The 20,900-nt window shown below is 35.3% G+C and overlaps 1 protein-coding gene across 1 annotated transcript in view; it reads left to right on the forward strand.

Moving 5' to 3' along the window:
* Positions 1 to 20,900, forward strand: part of LOC106100925 (uncharacterized protein PB18E9.04c) — a 49,999-nt gene that overhangs the window by 27,320 nt on the left and 1,779 nt on the right. The window contains exons 4-17 of the mRNA XM_013279990.1: positions 4,157 to 4,275; positions 6,025 to 6,158; positions 6,953 to 7,062; positions 7,884 to 8,048; positions 17,683 to 17,877; positions 17,950 to 18,085; positions 18,166 to 18,392; positions 18,482 to 19,060; positions 19,134 to 19,355; positions 19,483 to 19,687; positions 19,853 to 20,038; positions 20,214 to 20,452; positions 20,536 to 20,655; positions 20,749 to 20,843. Of these exons, the coding sequence (XP_013135444.1) occupies positions 4,157 to 4,275; positions 6,025 to 6,158; positions 6,953 to 7,062; positions 7,884 to 8,048; positions 17,683 to 17,877; positions 17,950 to 18,085; positions 18,166 to 18,392; positions 18,482 to 19,060; positions 19,134 to 19,355; positions 19,483 to 19,687; positions 19,853 to 20,038; positions 20,214 to 20,452; positions 20,536 to 20,655; positions 20,749 to 20,843 (2,732 nt within the window). The remainder of the gene's footprint in view (positions 1 to 4,156; positions 4,276 to 6,024; positions 6,159 to 6,952; positions 7,063 to 7,883; positions 8,049 to 17,682; positions 17,878 to 17,949; positions 18,086 to 18,165; positions 18,393 to 18,481; positions 19,061 to 19,133; positions 19,356 to 19,482; positions 19,688 to 19,852; positions 20,039 to 20,213; positions 20,453 to 20,535; positions 20,656 to 20,748; positions 20,844 to 20,900) is intronic.

The following is a 20,900-nucleotide window of genomic DNA, read 5'->3' on the forward strand; positions in this document are numbered from 1 at the left end:
CTAGGCAAACGCACGCACGCAACAAGAGGAACAATGCTCTATTCTACTAAAGATTTATAACTATAACCTCAAATTTATTTGCCTTCATCGTATTTCCGAATATTATTCACTTATTAATAAGAACGTCTCTTGTTTTTATCAATAAACTCTCTAATTTCTTAAAAAGAAACTGATGGGAATAAAATGAATCAGGGCAATGTAAATGCAAACCGCGGGACCAACTAACTATAGCTCAGTTAGGGTATTTATTGTTGTCTATTTGAAATTGTATCAGTTTTTTCAGGATCTGTGTTCAAGAAGGATGTTATCGATTTCGGTTAATCTTAGTACAAGTGTATCGTCAAAATAAATACTGAAAGCATCCGCGATATCTAACAAAGACCGAGTTACAGAATCCTGACAAAACAGTGGCAAATAATGAAGCGCTTTCTATTTCTAAAATGACAAATATCTTTGAAATGAGAGAACAAAAGCTGCGGCGCGGGTGACAAATGGTAGGGCAAGGGAGGCTTCCGCATTCGGGGGTAAATCTAAACAATAAAACAAATGAGAAATAACTCCCACAACCAAGGAAATGAGCAGTACACAACTGCAATGATAAATCTTATATTTTTATATTATAATGTGAAGAGCATACTGCCGTTGGTGGATTTCAAGACAGCTGACTTGTAATATTTCATAATAATTTAAAACACGTGATTTTACTATGCTTTTTAATTCTACTAATAACACTAACACATAACATGTTGTTTTGTTTAATCGTAATATTCATAATTTTATAAGAACTTTGTGGATTTAACCTTGCATGCTTTCAAATGAATTCATCAGGCAATCAGGCTGTTTCCCTCTGCCTTTTCATTCATTTCGTATTAATTAATGAATCAGAACATTACTAAGTTATTCATTTTACGATTAACTAAAGTTAACCAATCAATGAACATGAATTGGTTCGGATTTCGTATTCCACGTGACCATTTTACTTGAAAGCTACGTCAATGCCCTCGAGGCGTCTTCGATCTGCCGTCAATTGTTCCCAGGCATCAGCCATTTCTCGCCACAGGCTGTGAATTATTCAATTGTATTAGTAAGCAATCTTAGTGCAAATGTTACGATATACTAAATGATCAGTTTTATTTAGTTTGGTATATTTCAATAAAAACCACTAACAAAATATTAAAAATTTGAAAAACATTTATCAAAAAACTTTTCACATGAAATATTGTTTTGGTCGTGTTCCCTAAATAACGTGTTTGTTAAAGGCTGGTTAGTAGAGTTTTTATAAAATATCAGAGAAGGTTATAGATACTTAAGGTTCAACGGATGAAACCGCGGAGCTCAACTAGTACGTATAACCAATCAACATGATAACAACGACAAACAGTTTTATATATGAAGAGATAGAGATGGGTCCGTGCGTGAGGCCCCCGTCGCCGGATCAGTGCGGCCGCGCGAAGCTTACAAATAAAATGCTCGCCGGATATAAAAGTTTACCCGGCCCGGATAAAGAGGGCCGGGGCCTCTTTATCCTACCTTCGTCGAAGATTTGTTCTATCTCACCTAAATCAATCCTACATCTTAACAACAACGTATACTTTATCAAGTATTAGATGTAAGTTTTTGGTGAAGTAAATGGTCCTTTGAAACGACTAAAGATCCTAAGTTTGATTATTATGTGTCAAAAATATTTGTTTTAACAAACAAATGGAAGTATTACTAAAATTATCAGTCGTATTAAAATACAAAAAGGTTTTACTTAACTCTCGGGGGTTACTATGAAAACTAAATCCAATAAATCCGTAACTAATAACGAACATTGAAACTTTTGATGGCTTATAAATTTAACATTCTGACGATCCAAAACCGTTTCAGATTAAGCCGAACATTTATACGTCCCGTCTTTACAACTTTATGAGCTATAAAACCATATTCCCTTCCATACATAGACCCGTTTTCACAGATAAGTTAGCGGTCCAGTAAGGAAGACATTATTTTAACATGCCCATTAAAATGTAAGGCCATTGAAAATTGTTTAAATATTACTTCAAATGTGACAAAGTTGAATTTTTTGCTGTTAAATTGTGATACATTACAATGCAAACGTAGTTAAAAAAACATAGTTAAATTTTGTTCGCCGTGATATATGAAATCATTACATTTTTCTTTAAATTTATTTTTATTTGCATCGTTACTGTGTGAATTCAATTTGCATAATTTCGTCCTTATCTGGCTTCCCCTACAAGATGTATTGGTTCATTTCCTACCAACCCCAACTGTAGCGAGCGATGAAACGAATTTTGCTCCAATTGATACAAAATTACTGCATCGTGTTTAATGTAAACTATTTATAAATCTTTATTTAAATAGCTTTCGCCAGCAACTCCGTCCGGAATTAAAAAAAAAAAGTGAGTAGCCTATGTGTTCTTCCAGACTATACTCCACATCTATACCAAATTTTATCGAAATCCGTTCAGCCGTTTAGGCTACAAACTCTAACAAACATCCATCCATCCATCTAAACTTTCACATTTATAATATCAGTAAGAAGTAAGATAACACTATTTAATAGTAATTAAAAAGCATAATATTAACTAATGAAATTCAGTTTTGATTTTCCCGGTTAAAAAAACACTTATCTGCAAAGGGATTGATTTAGATTACCTAATTTTATTTCTAAGTATGTCATTATTAATAATACCAGCATCAAAAGATAATTCTTTTAAATATAAAGTGATAATTCACTTTATTTGTCCACAAATATCTGAGACGAGTGATAAATTTAATAATTGATTCGTTCTCAAAAGATTCTTCCAACCTAACTTGTTGATGCGGGTCCAAATAAAATCTGATTTCATATGGACAATATGTCGATGAGGTAAGCTGACCCAATTTCTTGTTTGTGCCTTCGACGTTTTTTATTATTATAGACGTGAAAACTTTCTCACAAAAGTTGGTGAGGTCGTCGTAAAGTATTCATGTCTGTGGGCAATAACGACTCCCAAACAATACCGTTCAGAGGAGACGAAGGAACCCTGGCCTATATATTTCTTGTCAACATATTTTCGTTACTCCAATCTCTAGTGTTCGATTATTGTTCAAATAATGTTCAGTTATTTCTTAAAATTATAAAAAATATCGAAAGAATATGTCACCTGCCAGTAACTTTACAATGTATACGTACACGCTTCCAATTATTTATGATTATCTGTTCATTCATTTTAAATTCTGATATGAATAAGAAATATAGTAATAATAAAGATTATAGTAGCATGATGATCTCGTAATCTTAAACACGGGATATCTCGAGCGCCCCCGTGGTCATTTCGAATGAAAACATTCTAAGAAAACGAAAGGCCTTCTTAATTAGATGAGAAACAAACACGGCATTAGGGTCGCCGCCCGGGGACTTGTTCCGACCCGTTTCTCTGTTATTACATCTCGCAACTTAATATTACGTCGTTCTCATTTTAACGGTGGCCGGACTCGCACATTTTGGCTTCTTTGTGCACTGCTCCTAAATAATTAATTAGAACACCATGCTAATAAAAATTACCTTACAAACAATTTATGTTGACAAATGAAAGAACAAAGATAAATTAAAACATGCATTGCATAATGTATCAAACGATTACATACATGAAAATATATGATTAAATATGAGATATTAGCTCTAGCTTGCGACTTCGTCCGCGTAGAATAAAATACAGCCTATTTCACTCACTGATAACGTAGTTTTTTAACAGTGAATGATTTTTTAAATCGGTCAAGTTTTTGAGTTATGTATACATACAAAAATGCAAATCTTTCCTCTTTATAATATTATAGCTTTCACCCGCGACATCGTCCATGTGGAATTAAAAAAAACTAAGTAGCCTATGTGTTCTTCAAAACTGTACTCTATATCTATGTCAAATTTCATTGAGATCCATTCAGCGGCTTAGGCTACAAACTCTAACAAACATCCATCCATCCATCCAATCTTTCGCATATATAATACTAGCTGTGGCTCGCGACTTCGCCCGCGTGAAATTAAAAAAATATAGCCTTTGTACTCACAGATAAATTACCTTTCTAACAGTGAAAGAATTTTTAAAATCGGAACAGTAGTTTTTGAGTTATTTCATTACAAACAAAAATACAAATCTTTCCTCTTTATCAGGTGTGCAACAAGGTGTTCGGCAACGCGTCAGCGCTAGCGAAGCACAAGCTAACGCACAGCGACGAGCGCAAGTACGTCTGTATTACGTGTGCGAAGGCCTTCAAGCGACAAGATCATCTGTAAGTAAATCTTAATATGTTAAAAAACATAGTGGTACATAACCAAAAACATTGTAAATAATCTAATAATAACAATCGTTTAGCACTCTATAGAAGTTACATGGTGTGGTTTATAAAGAGAAGGTTAGGCGGTAATTTTTTTCTGGAATATTATTTAGTAGTTAATCGTAAAAGTGTTAACTTTAATATAAATTGTATTTTATAGTTACTATGTTTGAATTATCTTTTGTAAAATTGTGTCAGGATCTTTCTAGTCTTTAGACATTTTGCGAAAACATTGTTTAGTAATAGAACCAGGCTAAAATCCAGACTTCGTAACTCACGGAGGTATACAAAAAATTTATTGTGCGACACGACTACATTTATCATTGCAGCTATAAAAACGTTTGTCTGATGTTCCCAAAGTTAACAACAACAAAAACCTTAGCGGACGAAAAACAGGGAGTCACCTACATATTCCTAGAATACAGCTGCCGGCAGACTATGCGGCGCGGAGATACTGTTTTTGTTTAATACAAAACTATTGTAACATTAATCTTTATTATACAAAGGTTATTTTGAACATGACCATGAGAAATTAATTTTCAATTTTGCTTCCATTTAACCTCAAGAACATAAATACGTATTTTACTTAAACACTATCTGTTCTCTTACGGCTTCATCCACATAAAATTATAAAAACTTCATTTTATTGTTTACATTTGTCAAATTCTCAATAGCAAATGTCAAAATTACCATTACCATAAAAACCTTGTTTCCTTAATGTTGGTAGCTTGTAGTTTATGGTTCCCTTCCCACATGGTTTTTTTTTTCAATTTATTTACCCTCTAAGTTTAAAGTCGTGAAAATATGTAACCAAAAGCGCATCGTAATTGTAGGACCTTTTATTAAAGAGTTATTCGAAAATATACTGTGATTGCTGACATCGTACGCCAAAAAGTGTGTGCTTACGCTTTTTATATTAGTATAGATAGATTGGTTTATGAGTATTAATTAATATAGTTCCATAAGTCATCGGAATTTTATTTGCAGTAGCCAAGTATACTGAGGTCTTAAGTAAATTATTCTATTCACCATTTTCAACAAGATAGGTGTAGATTACAATTCTTAGTTCAAAATAAATGCTTTAGGTATCAGAATAATAACAAAGGTGTTCAGTTTACACGTAGTTATATTCGGCTGGAACACATGTAGTGCGCGGCGCTGGCTTGCCCTTTAATCCTGCGGCAAGCCCGCGCATGAATATTAATGCAACCATTGTGTTCATAATGCTCAGGCGTTAACTGAACGCGGTACAATTCTGTTGATCCCGTGACCCGCTTTGGGCGCCACTTCGTAGTCTATAATCACAGATTATATTTTGGTTAATGATAAGATTTGTTTTACTATTAATTGAATAAATAAAGAATACTGGGATAGGAGAGAAGACTAACCCTAATGGGAAAAAGTATTAAGATTATAATGATATGGAATAAGTATTTACTTATAACGTACTCCAAATTAGCTAGGTTTTATTTCACAAACTATGATATTACTGTGGACTTTATTGACAACACCCACAATCAACAAGCATGCTTAGTATGTAAATTTATAGTGAATTTCAAAGAGACGTTTGTCGCATTCTGCTTAATTCTTTTCATATTAGATTAAGTTAAGAGAACGACAAGTTAACTGCAATATATTGTAGGATTACTGTGTTGGTAAATAATGTTTAAATCTTGAATAGACATTTAATTTTTATGTTATCAGTAACGGTCACATGCTGACGCACCGCAACAAGAAGCCGTACGAGTGTAAAGCGGAGGGATGCGGCAAGTCGTACTGCGACGCGCGCTCCCTTCGCCGACACACGGAGAACCATCACCAGCCGCCTACTGACACAGGTAACTACCATAGGTTTTTACAATTGTGTAGAAATAAACAATGCAAATCAGTCTCAACCTTACGTGTTATAATTTAAAGCTACGAAATAAAGTATTAACGGTTTTGGGTTCGCTTCATTCTGAACTCAAAATGAACATCACTCTCATTAGGTGGAATCGTGATCAAGTGCTACCTTAAAAAAAGTTTCTGCTATTTTCGTTCGCTATTATTGACTATCTTGTACTTACGTCTATTTACATATAGAAACCCAATCTAGGCTCCAGTATTATTAAAGGTCCCTTAGCGTAGGACTCTTTAAGCAACACCATTTACATTAAAATCCTAATTTTGATTATCAAAAATGATTATACAATATTTCGGTAAAAATTAGTATTATACAATTTTGTTAAAACTATTTTGATAATATACGAAATTAATAATTTAAAACTCATGCAAATTTGTCATGACACCCGCATACCCGCATAAATTAGGTTGCGTCGCGTCGCTAAGTTTTGTAGAGAGGTGAGGCGTCACAGTTGACATCGTTAACTAGCTGTAGTAATTATGGCAGCGGCACACAGCGCTTCTATTTTACCACTACACTACACTTGATACACGAAAGCACGATATTAATAATAATATTCGAATAAAGTGCTTTTAAAAATCAACTCTGAGATTAAAAAATCTATAAAATCATATTGAAATATTATAAAAACACCCATGTTATTTTAATAAAGTTTATGAGTACGGACTTAATAATTGCACACATTATGTGAATTTAATGCATAATGGAAATAAAAATACTTTGTTTCAGGTGCAAGCAACAACAGCAACGTGCCTCCGGGCAGCGGTGAACGCGACACGAATTCGCTTCGAGTCGCCTCGCCTTCGTCCCCATCGCGCAGTAACCCGTTACACTCCGATGTAAGTTGATGCAATTAGACAGAAATAAAGTCAAATGCTAGTTTCAATTATAGGTTTTATAATTCAATTATTGGAGGATGACATCATACATTTTATGTATAAGAAAAAATTAAGTCCCATCACTTATGATTAAGTGGGCATAAAATCCTCTTGTGGGTATAAAAGGCAAACTCCGTAAAGTTCACGTCGTAAAATTTCCAAATAAATTCCTATTCGCTGTCACGAGTCGGAGTTTTTAACTGGCATTTTTATTACAAGTACTCTTGGCTCACTTCCAACTGACCGTGTGTAAAATTCACAACCCGGCGACCTTATTAATTAAGCAATTAGCCCGAATCCGCGCGCGCTTTTCATTCTGTGACGCCATTAAGGTTCGGACGTACAAAAAAGTTGGATATAATGATGGTCGTGTTTTACCCCGATTCATTTCGCAAACAATGTTCAGACATCGAGCGGTGATGTTACGAGCGACTTTTAATGAGGGACACGACGATTTTTAAACGTTAACAACTTCTGCATTTAATCGTGTTCATTACAAGTACATTTATACACAACTTTCAGCGTTTTGTAAACGTCTTTATAATCGACTGTCTTTAGTACACATAATTCTTTATTAAATTATACTTTACATGTAAATTAAATAAAAATCATTAAGACAACAAAACTGCGCCCGTCCCGAACGTAATTAGAGCAAACTCAAAAAAAAGTCTCTCAAAGAAAGATTTTCTTAAGCATTTATCTGGTGGATAAACTTGGGTAATTAAAAGCGAAACTCTGAAACATAAAACACTCAAGTGGCTCGCGCCATTTTGTCCGCACAGTTAAGCAACGGCTCGGAGAAGAGTGGTACGAGCACGAGCGGCGGCGGGAGCGGGAGCGGGGGCGGTAGCGACAGTAGCCCGCCCGGTACGCCGCCCGCGCCCACTACACCCCCTTCCAAACACACCAAGAAGACCAGTGGCACTAAACCTAAGAGTTGCAACAATGTAAGTACAGTTGTGTTTACACGCTCTTAATAAAAAAGCAAACAATCAACAGACATTTTAGTTATTTTAGTTAAGAAAGTTTTTAATTAAAATTCCTACAGAATTTAAAAAAAACTGCTTGGACACTTTTCGTAAAAACATTTTAATGGTTAAGAAAATGAACTATTGTATCTGTTTATATATTAACTCCTAAGTCCAAACAGTAAATTTTCAAAGAGCCACGAAACATTGTTTAATTATAGTAAAATTTAATTATAAACGTATAACATAAAAGGCTTAAACGAATTTGAAAAGAAAATCTTTTAAAAAGTGTAAATAAATTTATTTCATATAAAATAAATTCGTTTAAAATCACATCTCTTTTAAAGTTAATTCTAAAAGCTCGATTCGTATCGTAGTTCTTTTAAGGTAATATTTTAATGTTACATGTTTGAAATAGTGTACTCGTGGGATTAATTTTAAAATGTTACGAAAGTGCTACGCCAGCCTAGATACTGTAGCGAACGTAGGCGGGACTTGCGTAACGTTACGATTTTTTGCTAAGTATATAATCTAAGGTCTACGAAAAAAATATTTATTTTCTTTGATATATGTATATATGAAATAGGATAAACGAATAGTAATTATTGTTACTGTGTCTGCCTACCCTCGTTTTAAAGAATGATATTTTCAATATTTATTTTCGCGTGCCCTACAAAATCTACGATACGAAAAATTTCCAGCTGACTGCGTCGTTACACCCAACATCTAATAAAGCAGCCTCGCGTTGAAGCTCATAAAATTGTGGTAAAAGGAGTAACAAAAATCAAGAGCTCACAAATCACATAGCAGATGGAGAAATATATTTTTTCAAATAAACTTCGAATTCGTTTGACTTTACGCATTAAATACTCATAAGTGTATTTGGAAAAAAGTTTGTAAATCGCTTATCATTTTTCTTACAAGTATTTACTTCCTGTAAGAAAAAATACTGTCAAGTGGAACATTTTTCAAAGAGATGCCTATTTATTTAAAACATTATATGATTATTTATTACTAGTCTTCATTTTTTTTTTAATTAAGAAACAAAGTTTGTGTATTCTTTCTGTCTATCGTCTATGCCAAATTACATTGATATCAGTTCAGCCGGTTAGGCTACAAACTCTAACAAACATCCATCTATCTATCCATCTAATATTACGCATTTATAATGTTATTTGTATTAGTATAAACATTTATTTATTATACATTAAACATAAACAACTGACCCTTACACATTCAACCAATAAAAAACGTATTGAATTCGTGTGGCTAAATCCGTTGAGATTCAAAAGAATCCTCTAAGAATAGTTTTATTACTATCTGATATAATGCAATAAGATCTAATAATTCTTAGCGCTCACTCACATGAAAGTACGCCGTGGGAATGAGGGTAGATGCGAATTCTTATGCTAATGTCGATACATCGCGGATTCCAGTGCGAAACGAACAGCGAAGTGAACCTATTCAACTATTGTTATTTTTTAATAATTCAAACACGGCCACGGTGCAACCCCCGTAACAAATTTGTTTATAAAACTGACAGTAGCAACTAAATAGATTTTTAGACAATTCATTCTAGACTATATGCTTGTTAGAATTATCTTTAAAAGTTTTGAAAGGGTTATTATTATGTAGTTTACGTAAAATGTATAGTATAATCTAGTTTATTATAAATTTTTTAAATCTTATAATATTTTCACGCGACAACGTTTCGAATAAGAAATCAATACTTAGAAATTAAATTTATTGTAAATCTTACTTAGTATTATAAATGTGAAAGTGTAGATGGCCTAAACGGCTAAACGGATGTCGATGAAATTTGGCACAGATGTAGAGCATAGTCTGGAAGAATATAGGCTACTTACTTTTGTTTTTTTAATACTACGTAGACTAATTGGCGATCGAAAGCTAGTTTAAAATAAAATGTAATAAAAAAAAATTACATGATAAAGAAAAAAATATTTAACACCAGATTACGGCTCTATGAATTTCTCTGTTCGACCAAGGGTTGCGAAACTCGGTCGACATATTGGGCCCCTCTCTGCATCTCCACCTGTCGGCGTAGATACAAAAATTGAAGGGACTCTATTAAATTTGCGCCAATCAAACTAGAATTATTCACACAGGTCGAGAATTCTCATTTGATCGAGGGGTCAGTTTGGAATTCATTAATTATGTGAGAATTTTGTAGTTGTTTGGTAACTCGAACTATTTATTAGTACATCTTGTCTTATTTTTTTTCTAATCTGTTTCGAATCTAATCTGAGAATGATATTTTAAAGAGAACATATAGTTAGAAAGCATTTCGGAACTTAATTATGACCGTAAGCATTCATTGAACTTCAAGTAACTAACTAATGATAAGCTTTTTCCTTATACGTTGAAAATACCTCTTGGTGTGTAAATTCAACATTTGTAATAAGCAAATTGAGGCGCATTGCAATTAAATCTGTCAATACAAAGGTGGTATTTGCAGCCGCATGAATGAATCGGAAATGCAATATTAATAATAATATCACAGCCAGACTATTGATGGGTTGTCCAATGTAACGTGAACCCTCGCGCGTCAATCGAAGCAAAGAGTTTACGTTGGATTGGTCGATGCGCTATAGACGTTAAGGGCTCATCCTAACGTAGGCAGGTGGGTGGCGTGGCTCGCTTTATTAAAAGCACTCACTTTGATCGGGTCCCGTGATTTGACGTCACCTGCAGGAAGCAATAAAGGCCGACACAAACACGGGGCACATAATTACAAACGGGCGCGGCGCAGTTTTGTTCACAACATATTGACAGCGGAATGCCTTTGAACGCAATAAATCCGCTTTTGTGCCACTTCATTACGGCCTCGGGATACGGCATATTTGCGAACATAATTACGACATAATTACATTCGCATGTTTTAGATTTTACAATTTCGTTCTTATCGTATTTGATTTAGAGTTCAATTTCGATGTATTCGATATTAAGCATCGTTGAAAAGCGGATCAAATTTGAATAATATGAAGTATGAAAGCGCCGAAATATTTAGTTGCAACCGGTAATGTTTCCAAATTACACAATAATTTATTAAGAGAATATAAGTAATCCTTATTGTAAATATTATTACTAGCTGTGAACACCCATAGAAAAAAAACTTTATAAAAAGTTCTGCTTCTTGTTACATACGAATTTTAATGCAAAGAAAATTTGTTATATAGTAAAATTTATAATGTTTAAAATATCTTGTAGTAGGTACGTTCAATCTTAAACGAATAAGGTTGTTTGATTATGTAACCGCAGAGAGTCGTTCTTTGTACAGACCCGCTCGCTTATAATGTCACAAGCTTTCGCCCACGACTCGCGTGGAATTAAAAAAACAAAAGTGAGTAGCCTATGGGTTCTTTCAGACTATCCTCTACATCTATGCAAAATTTAATCTCTAACAAACATCCATCCATCTAATCTTTCGCATTTATAATATGCATGCATGCACTAACCATCCGACTAATAGGACAATTTTTACTGTTTCTAGTCTTAAAACTTTTTAATAAAATTGTAGCATCACTTTTATAAATGTTATAAATAATATTGACTTCTAAACGTAGAATTAATTTATTTTAACATCAAATAAATTTGTACAAAAACTCATATAACATGAAGCCATTTTATTAAACTAAGTGGGTATCTTATTTCCGACAAATGTGTGTTATATACCCCTCACCGGAGGCGTACGGGGTGTGTGTGAGGGGAGATGTACGCGGGGTTAGGAACACAATGTGTGTTTACGCAGACATATCAAACATTTTCATTGGGTGACGTTATTTCGTAAATGTTTCTACTACTTACATCTGTGACATCCTTTTTTTACAGATAATATTCTCATAGGATTTTTATTTATCAAACATACCAATTGTATTTCTTAGAATATGGAGCTATGTACTTTATTCGAGAATATTGTACAAGATTCATAATTATTATTAAATTCGCTTTCGCCCGCGACTTCGTCCTCGTGGAATTAAAGAAAAAACAAAAGTGAATAGCGTATGTGCTTTTCTAGGTTATCCTCTACCTCGATGCCAAATTTCATCGAAATCCGTTCAGTCGTTAAGGCTACAAACTCTAACAAACATCCATCCAACCTTCCATCCACCCATCCATCCATCCACACATCCATCTAAACTTTCGCATTTATAATATACATATAATATAATATATATTGAATGTTTGGTAGCAATTGTAATGTAACCATAGAATAGGAAAGAATAAAGCTTCTGTTGTGTGCTCAGATAAAGTGTACAAGATATATTGTGTTTTATAAAATTATTTGACTTTACGTAAACATTTGTATATCTTCAGCGGATAGAAATAGTACAAAGTATGTTAACTTAAACGTCAGAATATCCAGAAAAATTGTGATCCGTTGTTAGCAGGTGGGATACCCTCATACGAACTCTTAACTCAATTCCATCAAACTGTCAGTGAAGCGGTGAATATTACATAGACGTCTCCGAATTTCTCCGCAACGTCGCAACGAGGAAATAAGTCAAACTCTCCGTCTTCATCTTCGAGGCGGAAAAAATAAAATCACGCCCGCATATTGTACGTAGCAACGGCCTCTTAATATTTTATCTATTGAATATTAAACTGACAGAATATGAAGCGGAATAAATAAAATATAGCCTATATAATCTAGACATAGATATTTACTGGCTATAAATAAAACAGCGCAAGTCCTAAATCATAACAAAAAATTTAAACTATACCTTACCATCGTTGGTTCACTTCAAAGTAATGTTCGAATATATTATTATTGTTTTTAAGAACTTGTCCACAATTTAATTTCATTTCTCCTCAGTCAAACTGTTGACATTTATTTTTAATCCCATCGGACAAACGACGTTTAGACGACTTAAAAAATTAGGGCATATCCACACATGTAGGAAATTGATTGTACATCGTAAGACGCCCTTGGCCTCGCAATTCCATTAATAATGTAGTGTGACAAGGACGCAGGTGCGTTCAGTCTCGGCGATAAGCGTCCCGATGCATAATTGAGGGCACATGTAGGGCTGCCACAAGTTTAAACCGACTTCATTGGGTTTGTACCTAATTTTGCACAACGTGTTATTGGTGATGTCAGTTTAGAGTAAATTGTGTGAAAGTATCACCGAAAAGAGGCCTGGGTATGGTATTTTTTGTATTATTTGCTGAGAATAAAACCGTGTTTATTTTTTTCGCCGGAGTTAACTATTGACATAATATCATGTCGTCGTTTTTGTTCATCACTATTTGAGTCTACGTTTATAGATTGACAGCCCTAGGCGCACGGGACTCCCCCTAAATCTACGGCATCATCTTCCCGTAGGTTAAGTGTGATAGATGAGCGAACGTGGCATACATGTATTCCGATTTCTCTTCACGCTGTCTTCCTAAAGAAATTCTTGTTTTACGTTAAAAGTTATTGTGTACAGCTGCTAAGTGCATGAAATATTTCTTAGCCGTTTTTGTAGAGCAGTGTTGTGTTGCTGTATACTTAAATATAAGTGGTCATTTAGGTATTATTGTCAACCTATTAATTTGTATAAATTTACATGGAGTCGAATTTGTGCCGAGTTCAAACAAATTAAAACAATAGTAAGTAAAATAAAAATAAAAATTTATTCAACCCTCATTAAAATTTTATAAATCTTAGTAACAATAATAAAGCACTTAAATATTAAATCTTTAACAAAAGAGTATTAGAAAAGCTGATGCTCTTACGTGACACGGTGACCTCTGACCTCGTGGGTCGAGCCACGTGTCCCCTACTACTGACGTAGAACTCTCCTTATTATGGCAACACACACGACAAAGCCCGAATAAAATTATGAACGCCACACTTCGAAATATAACCGTGAGAAATGGGGCACACATTGCTCAGAACTAATTTAAATAAATGGCCCCTTATTTACTATCTTTTGCAATTAGATTGCCTCTTATAAGTTGTACTAATAAGAATTTATTGTGTTACAGGAATAAGCAATTATAAGATATTGCTACTGTTTTACTTGTTACCGAAAGCGCGGCAGCCAAAAATACAAAAAACCTTTACATCAAAACAACTTTATTTTATACTAGCTTTGGCCCGTGACTCCGTCCGCGTGGAATTAAAAAAATATATAAGTTAGTAGTGTATGTGTTCTTCCGGACTATAATCTACGTCTAAGCCAAATTTCATCGCGATTCATTCGTTTAGGTTACAAATTCTAACAAACATCCATCCATTCAACTATCCGTCCATCCATCCATCCATCTAAACTTTCGCATTTATAATATTAGTAAGATTAGTAAGTCTGAAAACTATATCAATTATATCTCGTCTATTCTACGCTTCCTTTCCTTCTCTTGTTTATTCTCTAACAAACTACGTAAATGTCTCGGTGGCCAGTACGCAACCTCTATGGCTGTATTCACATATCTTGTCAGCCAAAGAGGTTTTGCACTGTAAAAAAAAAGAATTTCTATTCTAAACAAGGGAAGTAACCACCCGGTTGTAATGTAGCATTCTTAATGTGCTCCTGCGCCATTGTTCAAATGTTTGCAATTTGTTATTAAGTTAGATCTTGTACGATTAAACTTTAAGTGAAGTGCGCTTTTACCGTTTAAGTACTTCAGTGCGATATAAATTTGCTTTATTACTACTTGTGTGACGGAATTAAATATTTGTACGTTTATGAAGTTAACCATTACCGTTTTTATTTTACTTATTAAATAACACTATCTACACAGGTTAGCTGCCATAAAAGTAGTTAGGTTTTGAAAATATGATCAATGCAAATGAAATCGTAATAACAAAGAAATGGGTATTTTTTTACACATAAATTATGTATTTATCTTACCTTCTTATATTATAAATGCGAAAGTTTAGATGTATGTATGGATGGATGGATGTTTGTTAGGGTTTGTAGCCTAAACTGTTGAACGGGTCTTGATAAAATTTGGTATAGATGTAGAGAATATTCTGGAAGTACACATATGCTACTTACTTTTGTTTTTTTCTACAACTCTTCACGGACGGAGTCGCGTGCGAAAGGTACTTAGTACATATTTTAAAATGTTTTGATTTTATTTTATTTATATACATATAAAAGCCATCCAGACGGAGACGAAATAGGTTTAAAAAGAAAAGAAATGATATTTAACTAAAAAGAGTACAAGTGTGTCTGTGTGGGTGTCTGTGCCTATGTGTGTGTGACCTTATGTTATTATGTATTAGCTCATATCAAAAGTTTATCTAATTAATAGTTGTTACCACAGCTAATAGAAAGTTCGCTCATCTCTTGTCTGTGTAGCAACGATAGATTAAATCTTAGGAAAAGACATGGCACATGTACATTTTACCACAGGACTAAATACATTTTAAAAACATAACTAACTAGTATTCTAATTGAAATTATTATTACCACTTTTTTCAAATGTCCTTTTATTTAAGATTATAAAATGGGATAGATTGTTTTTATTTATAATTAAATGAGAACAATTTCGCCCCATAAGTTTACAAACATCAGTCTACAGCCGCGTTGTGGAACGGTCTGTCCTCGTATTTCCAAACCAATACGACTTAGGGTCCTTCAAGAAGCGAGCACATCATTTCCTCAAAGGCCGGTAACGCATCTGTAGTTACTCTGATATTGCGGATGTCCATATGCGTCGTTGACCAAGTCGGAGTTCTCGCCACTCGTTTCCCTTTTTTATTACAAAAAAAAACATCTAATTTTTTTCCTAAACAAATGTCGGCCAACTTTCACACCATTCTTGCCTCGTACGAGTAAGCCAGGATAATGTTTATCTGACATAGAATATAATTTCATTATATTAACAACGTTAACATCTACAAAGTCGATATTGCGTTGAACACAATCTATAGTAACGAGAACATTTATGCAAATAAGCCGGGATAGCGCGCCTTTGTTATTTTACTGGTCATTCTATCTCGTAATTCGCGAGGTCAGAAATATATCAACGAGGGGTCATCTCTTCGATATCTTTCCCATCCATTGTGCTATCATTTCATGTTCGAATACCGTGAGACGAACATCACACGCGCTGGACCGATAGTGACGTCATTATAGTTTTTTTTTTCGTTGTTTTCGTCTGTTATTAGTGTAAGTTTGATAATGGACAATTGGATAACTCAGCTATTCCATCCACATACTTTTACTAAGCCTAAGGTGAGTTTTTAATTTACGTTTTTTTTGCTTGTTATTTATTTTCAAGTAGCTATTGCCCGCCACTTCGTCCACGCAACATTAAGATAAAAAGTAGCCTATAACATGCCCGTCTATGTCAGCTACCCTTCAATGAAAGTCTGGTCTAAATCAGCCCAGCCGTTTCGGAGATTACCCGGAACAAACGCGGCTTGCGGACAGACAGACAAAAAATATTAAATGCGATTTTCGTTATCAGCAACGCATCATCTTCCCGAAATCTGGAATTTTTCTTTTGATATTACATATACTCCAATTTTATTATATGTATAGATAGATATAGATATGAAAGTAGTGTCCTTAATTCAACTTTCATGGTTATCCTTCGTTTTACTGGCTTTTTTAAAAACAAAATTATTATAACATACATTTGTAATGACTAATTCTAAGATCATTAAGCGACCGTAACAAACGACTTTACTCTCATACAGTTGTAGCGTGTAAATAATTCGTACTAAAAACCGCTGCAAGTTAACTACACTACAAGAATGATATACGACAAAAACGCTCCGTTCGCGAACATCTGCTCGCACCTACCACATTAACCTAACGAGCTGGCCTAATGGCGCTAGCTAGGGCTGCTACGAAAAAAACTCGAATCAAATAAATTACGGACGCGCTACGCCGTAGCGCTCACGAGATTTACTCACCAACGCCGATTTAGGTCACAATGTAAAAATCTATTATTTAATTCTTCTATTAAAGGGACAAGTAAACTAGAATAAGCGATCTTGTTAAAATATTTAGTAAACCTGTTATTTTAAGTGTATTTACTTAATACTTATTACATAAAAGGAACTGCTTTAACCTCAAAATTATACAAAAAGTATTTTTTAAATACAACGGGCATGCAAAATGAAATAAATTTCGTCTCTTAATGTCGGGAAGTCATGTAGCTTCGCTGTGGGAAATCCGCTACTAATTAAAATTCTACGTAAATGAATAAATGCAGTGCTCGGGCACTATGGAAAAATGTAAATTGACGTTAGTTTTTATTTAAATTGAAACGACTATTTTATAAAAGGAATAGACAAAGTTGTCGTCTGATTTTGAATTTAGCCATGTGTTTTTTATATACGGCTTCTATATCCTATCACTTCTCAGGTCCAGTGAAGAATACTTTTTAGGGAAAAAATTAATCTAATTTAATGTAAATGTATTTATACGAGTATTATGTCACAAAATGTTATTTACTATTGACCTGTAATTAGGATTTTCCTTTTCCACCGACCTACTAGTAGATTACGCAGAATCCATTAAAATCCATTAATTAACTTGGAATATTAAAGAGCTGCTGAAGATCGAAAGTTTATACCTTGAAATTACAAAGTACGTAATAGGTTTTGGAAGTCTTTTGAAGTTTTGTAAAGTCATCGTTAATTTCACAGACGCAGCAGGGAAGCCAAAAATACGGGAACGTCGCGAATACGAGCGGGAGCACGAGCGGAGCGGGCAGCGGGCCGGGTACGATACCCCGACCCAGCGATACCAAGCCAGTCGAATGTAACCTGTGTCATCGTAAATTTAAAAACATACCTGCGCTAAACGGTCACATGCGCTTGCATGGTGGATATTTTAAAAAAGTAAGTCATATACATGTTTAGATTAAATTTAAGAACGGTTTTGTTGATATTTCAAAATCTATACTTATTTAGGACTCTGATAATAAGAAAATGGACAAGAAAGAATCCTCTGGACCACCGCTACAAACAGCTTCAGTGTCAGTCCGAGCTCTAATAGAAGAAAAAATTATCAGCCGTCGAGGAGCCAATGCTCAATCAACATCTACAGGTAATGAATTTATATAATCTTCATAACTTAAAACCTACTAAGCTGCGGGATAACTTATCAAGTGATTTTTCTAATAACAGGTACAAGCACTGACGCAACATCGTCACGAGCTTTTGTAGCTCCAGCACCTCCGCCCTTGTCAACAATCCGATCATCAGGGACTTCGACGGCTTCTTCTATAGTGACCACGCAGTTTGTATCACCACGAGCACCTTCCGTCGTAACGTTAGCTACGAATATCACATCTAATAATCCGGCCATTAGGGATTCCACACTGATTGAACTGCTAAAAAAAGAAAACACAAAGGTTGGTGGAAAAGAACATTCTTAACTTAACGTCTTGTAAGACATGTAAAATACGTAGTGAAAAAAAAAAACAAATATTTTGACTTCCAGGTTGTAAAAAGATCTACCTCCGATCCTGGACAATCTTCGCCACATCAAGATTTCTCCTTTCGCCCAGAATTGTTAGGTGTATCTTTTAATTCCGATGACGGCTATTATTCACCAGCATTAAACGGCGAAGACACTTTTCAATTTACAACAACACCTGAACAATTGGAGGAATTCGCGTCATTGGAAGACTACGCAACTGTAGCTGCGTCCATACGAGAACGATCACCCGTCACTTTCCCATCGAGTCGACGACTTGCAGCCGTACTAAACTCACCGCTTCCTGAATCTTTGGCGGACTTTGGCGCTAGTCACGGTGGCTCACCTGCAGCATCGCCCGGTATCGGTTACGCGGACAGTTCACCGTGCCTTTCATATTCGACTAATGATTCCCCAGGAACTACTTATAATGTAACATCACCCAGTGGAAGTTATTCAAACCAAACTCAACCGTCACCGGGTCTTGCGTATCCAACTCCTCCGGCATCTCACGATGCTTATTCACCTGCACACACTATTCCACGTGCTTCATCACCTTTATCAGCAGCATTCTTTACGGCGACGATGTCAAGTCAAGAAGAGGTAAAAAATAATTACCTTCAAAAATTACGTCTGATTTTAAAATGGGCAAAATATTAAATATAATGTATTTCAGGTGGAAGAAGCTTTAGAAGTAGTATTACCAGAAGAATGCAGATCTTTAGACGCTTATTCTTTGGAACCAACACCTACGCCACGTCGTATCATGCTTAACTCAGAAGATCCGCTGCTATCGAGTAGTCCTCGTGACTTTTCTCACCAACGGCACTTTCGTCGTCAACGATTAACTTCCTTGTCTATGCCTATTCACCAATGGCAAAACGACTCTTCGTTACAGGTAGGTGTATTGTTAGGAAACGAACAATATGTACTTTTGTCGTCCAAGACGCAGGCTTCGGGATGGCTACCCGAAGTCAAGTATTTAAAAATACGTTTAAAAATTTAAATATTTTCCACTTTTCCAGGTCTGCGTAGAAGGACGGGATCTAGTTCAGGCAGTATTTTTGAGTCCCAACAGCGTGCCTGCGTCGCCTCAACAACGCAAGCGACGAGCTTCGCCGGCCGGTCCATACAAAACTCGCATGCGACGCTCCAGCAGCCATTATACACCGCAACCTATACTGCCACCAGATAGAGTTGGCTCAGGACTTCTTATTAACCAGTCAAATGGTAAGTTTAAAGGCCATTCGAGAAAATTTATCTGATTACTTTTTAAAAAACAAAAGAAAACACATAAACACAACGTATGCTGAATGAGTAAAACGATATTTATTCGATAAGTTAGTTAATGATAATGGTAATGTTGATACTAAATTTAAAACTGTTAAATTTCAGGGTCATCAACATCCGACAATAATGAAATGGCACAAATGGAAGAGCCTCCTTTACCCAAAATCAATATCGGAGTTGACCATCAAGCGAACATACCCGAACTTTGCAACGACCGTATAGACCTGCACAGAGCACCTGAACAACTGCTTTGGGATCCAGGCATTAACGATGCTCTTGATGATAACGAAGGTAACTTTCAAAAGTTATTGACACATTGTAACAATAGATGGAAATTTGTTCTACTATTACGGACGATCCTTATACGAGTTTCCTTAACTTAAACTACCCCGCAACCATCAAAACTTTTCAATAAAAACCCTTTTTCGTTCATTAACCAACATTAAGTGCCCTCTTTTTATTTCAGTTCGCATGTTCATGGAGTTAGCGATGTGCGCTGCGATGCCAGTTGGTGGACACACCCGGGAATACGCTCTACAGACTCTAGGGGAATGTGGAGGGGACATCAGAACTGCCACATTACGCCTGATGACGCGGCCCGCGGCCCCGTCACAACACGAATGCCGGTGGACCCCTGACGAAGTTGAAGCTTTCCTGGCCGGCCTTGGACACTACGATAAGGACTTTTATAGAATTTCACAACTAGTAAGTATTTTTTTCTTTTAAAACACGTTGAAAATCTTTTATACTTTACAGTAGTAGTTCTAATTATTAAACTTATCCCTTAGATAAAAACAAAAGACTCGAAACAATGCGTCCAGTTCTACTATTTCTGGAAGAAAGTAACGAAAGACTACAAAAATCATTTTCTACGAGGCTGGGTAAACGAACCGCTGCCCGCGACACAAGTAAGCTCCGCCTTCACTGAACTATCTCACTACGTCTTCATCAGTGAAGACTGAGTGACCAAGTTCTAACACGCACGACTTCTTCATGTTTAGGGTTCGGTAGGGCAGATAGCGTTACAACGGTCCGCCTCCTGTTCTTCGCCTACATCGTATGACGGAGAAGAATATCCTTGCAAAATATGCGGGAAGTAAGTGCCAACCGCACGAAAAAGCCATGCCATTAGCTTATAAACCTAGCAAAACAG

This window comes from Papilio polytes, unplaced genomic scaffold (assembly GCF_000836215.1).
Source record: "Papilio polytes unplaced genomic scaffold, Ppol_1.0 DF824024.1, whole genome shotgun sequence".
Taxonomy (NCBI): domain Eukaryota; kingdom Metazoa; phylum Arthropoda; class Insecta; order Lepidoptera; family Papilionidae; genus Papilio; species Papilio polytes.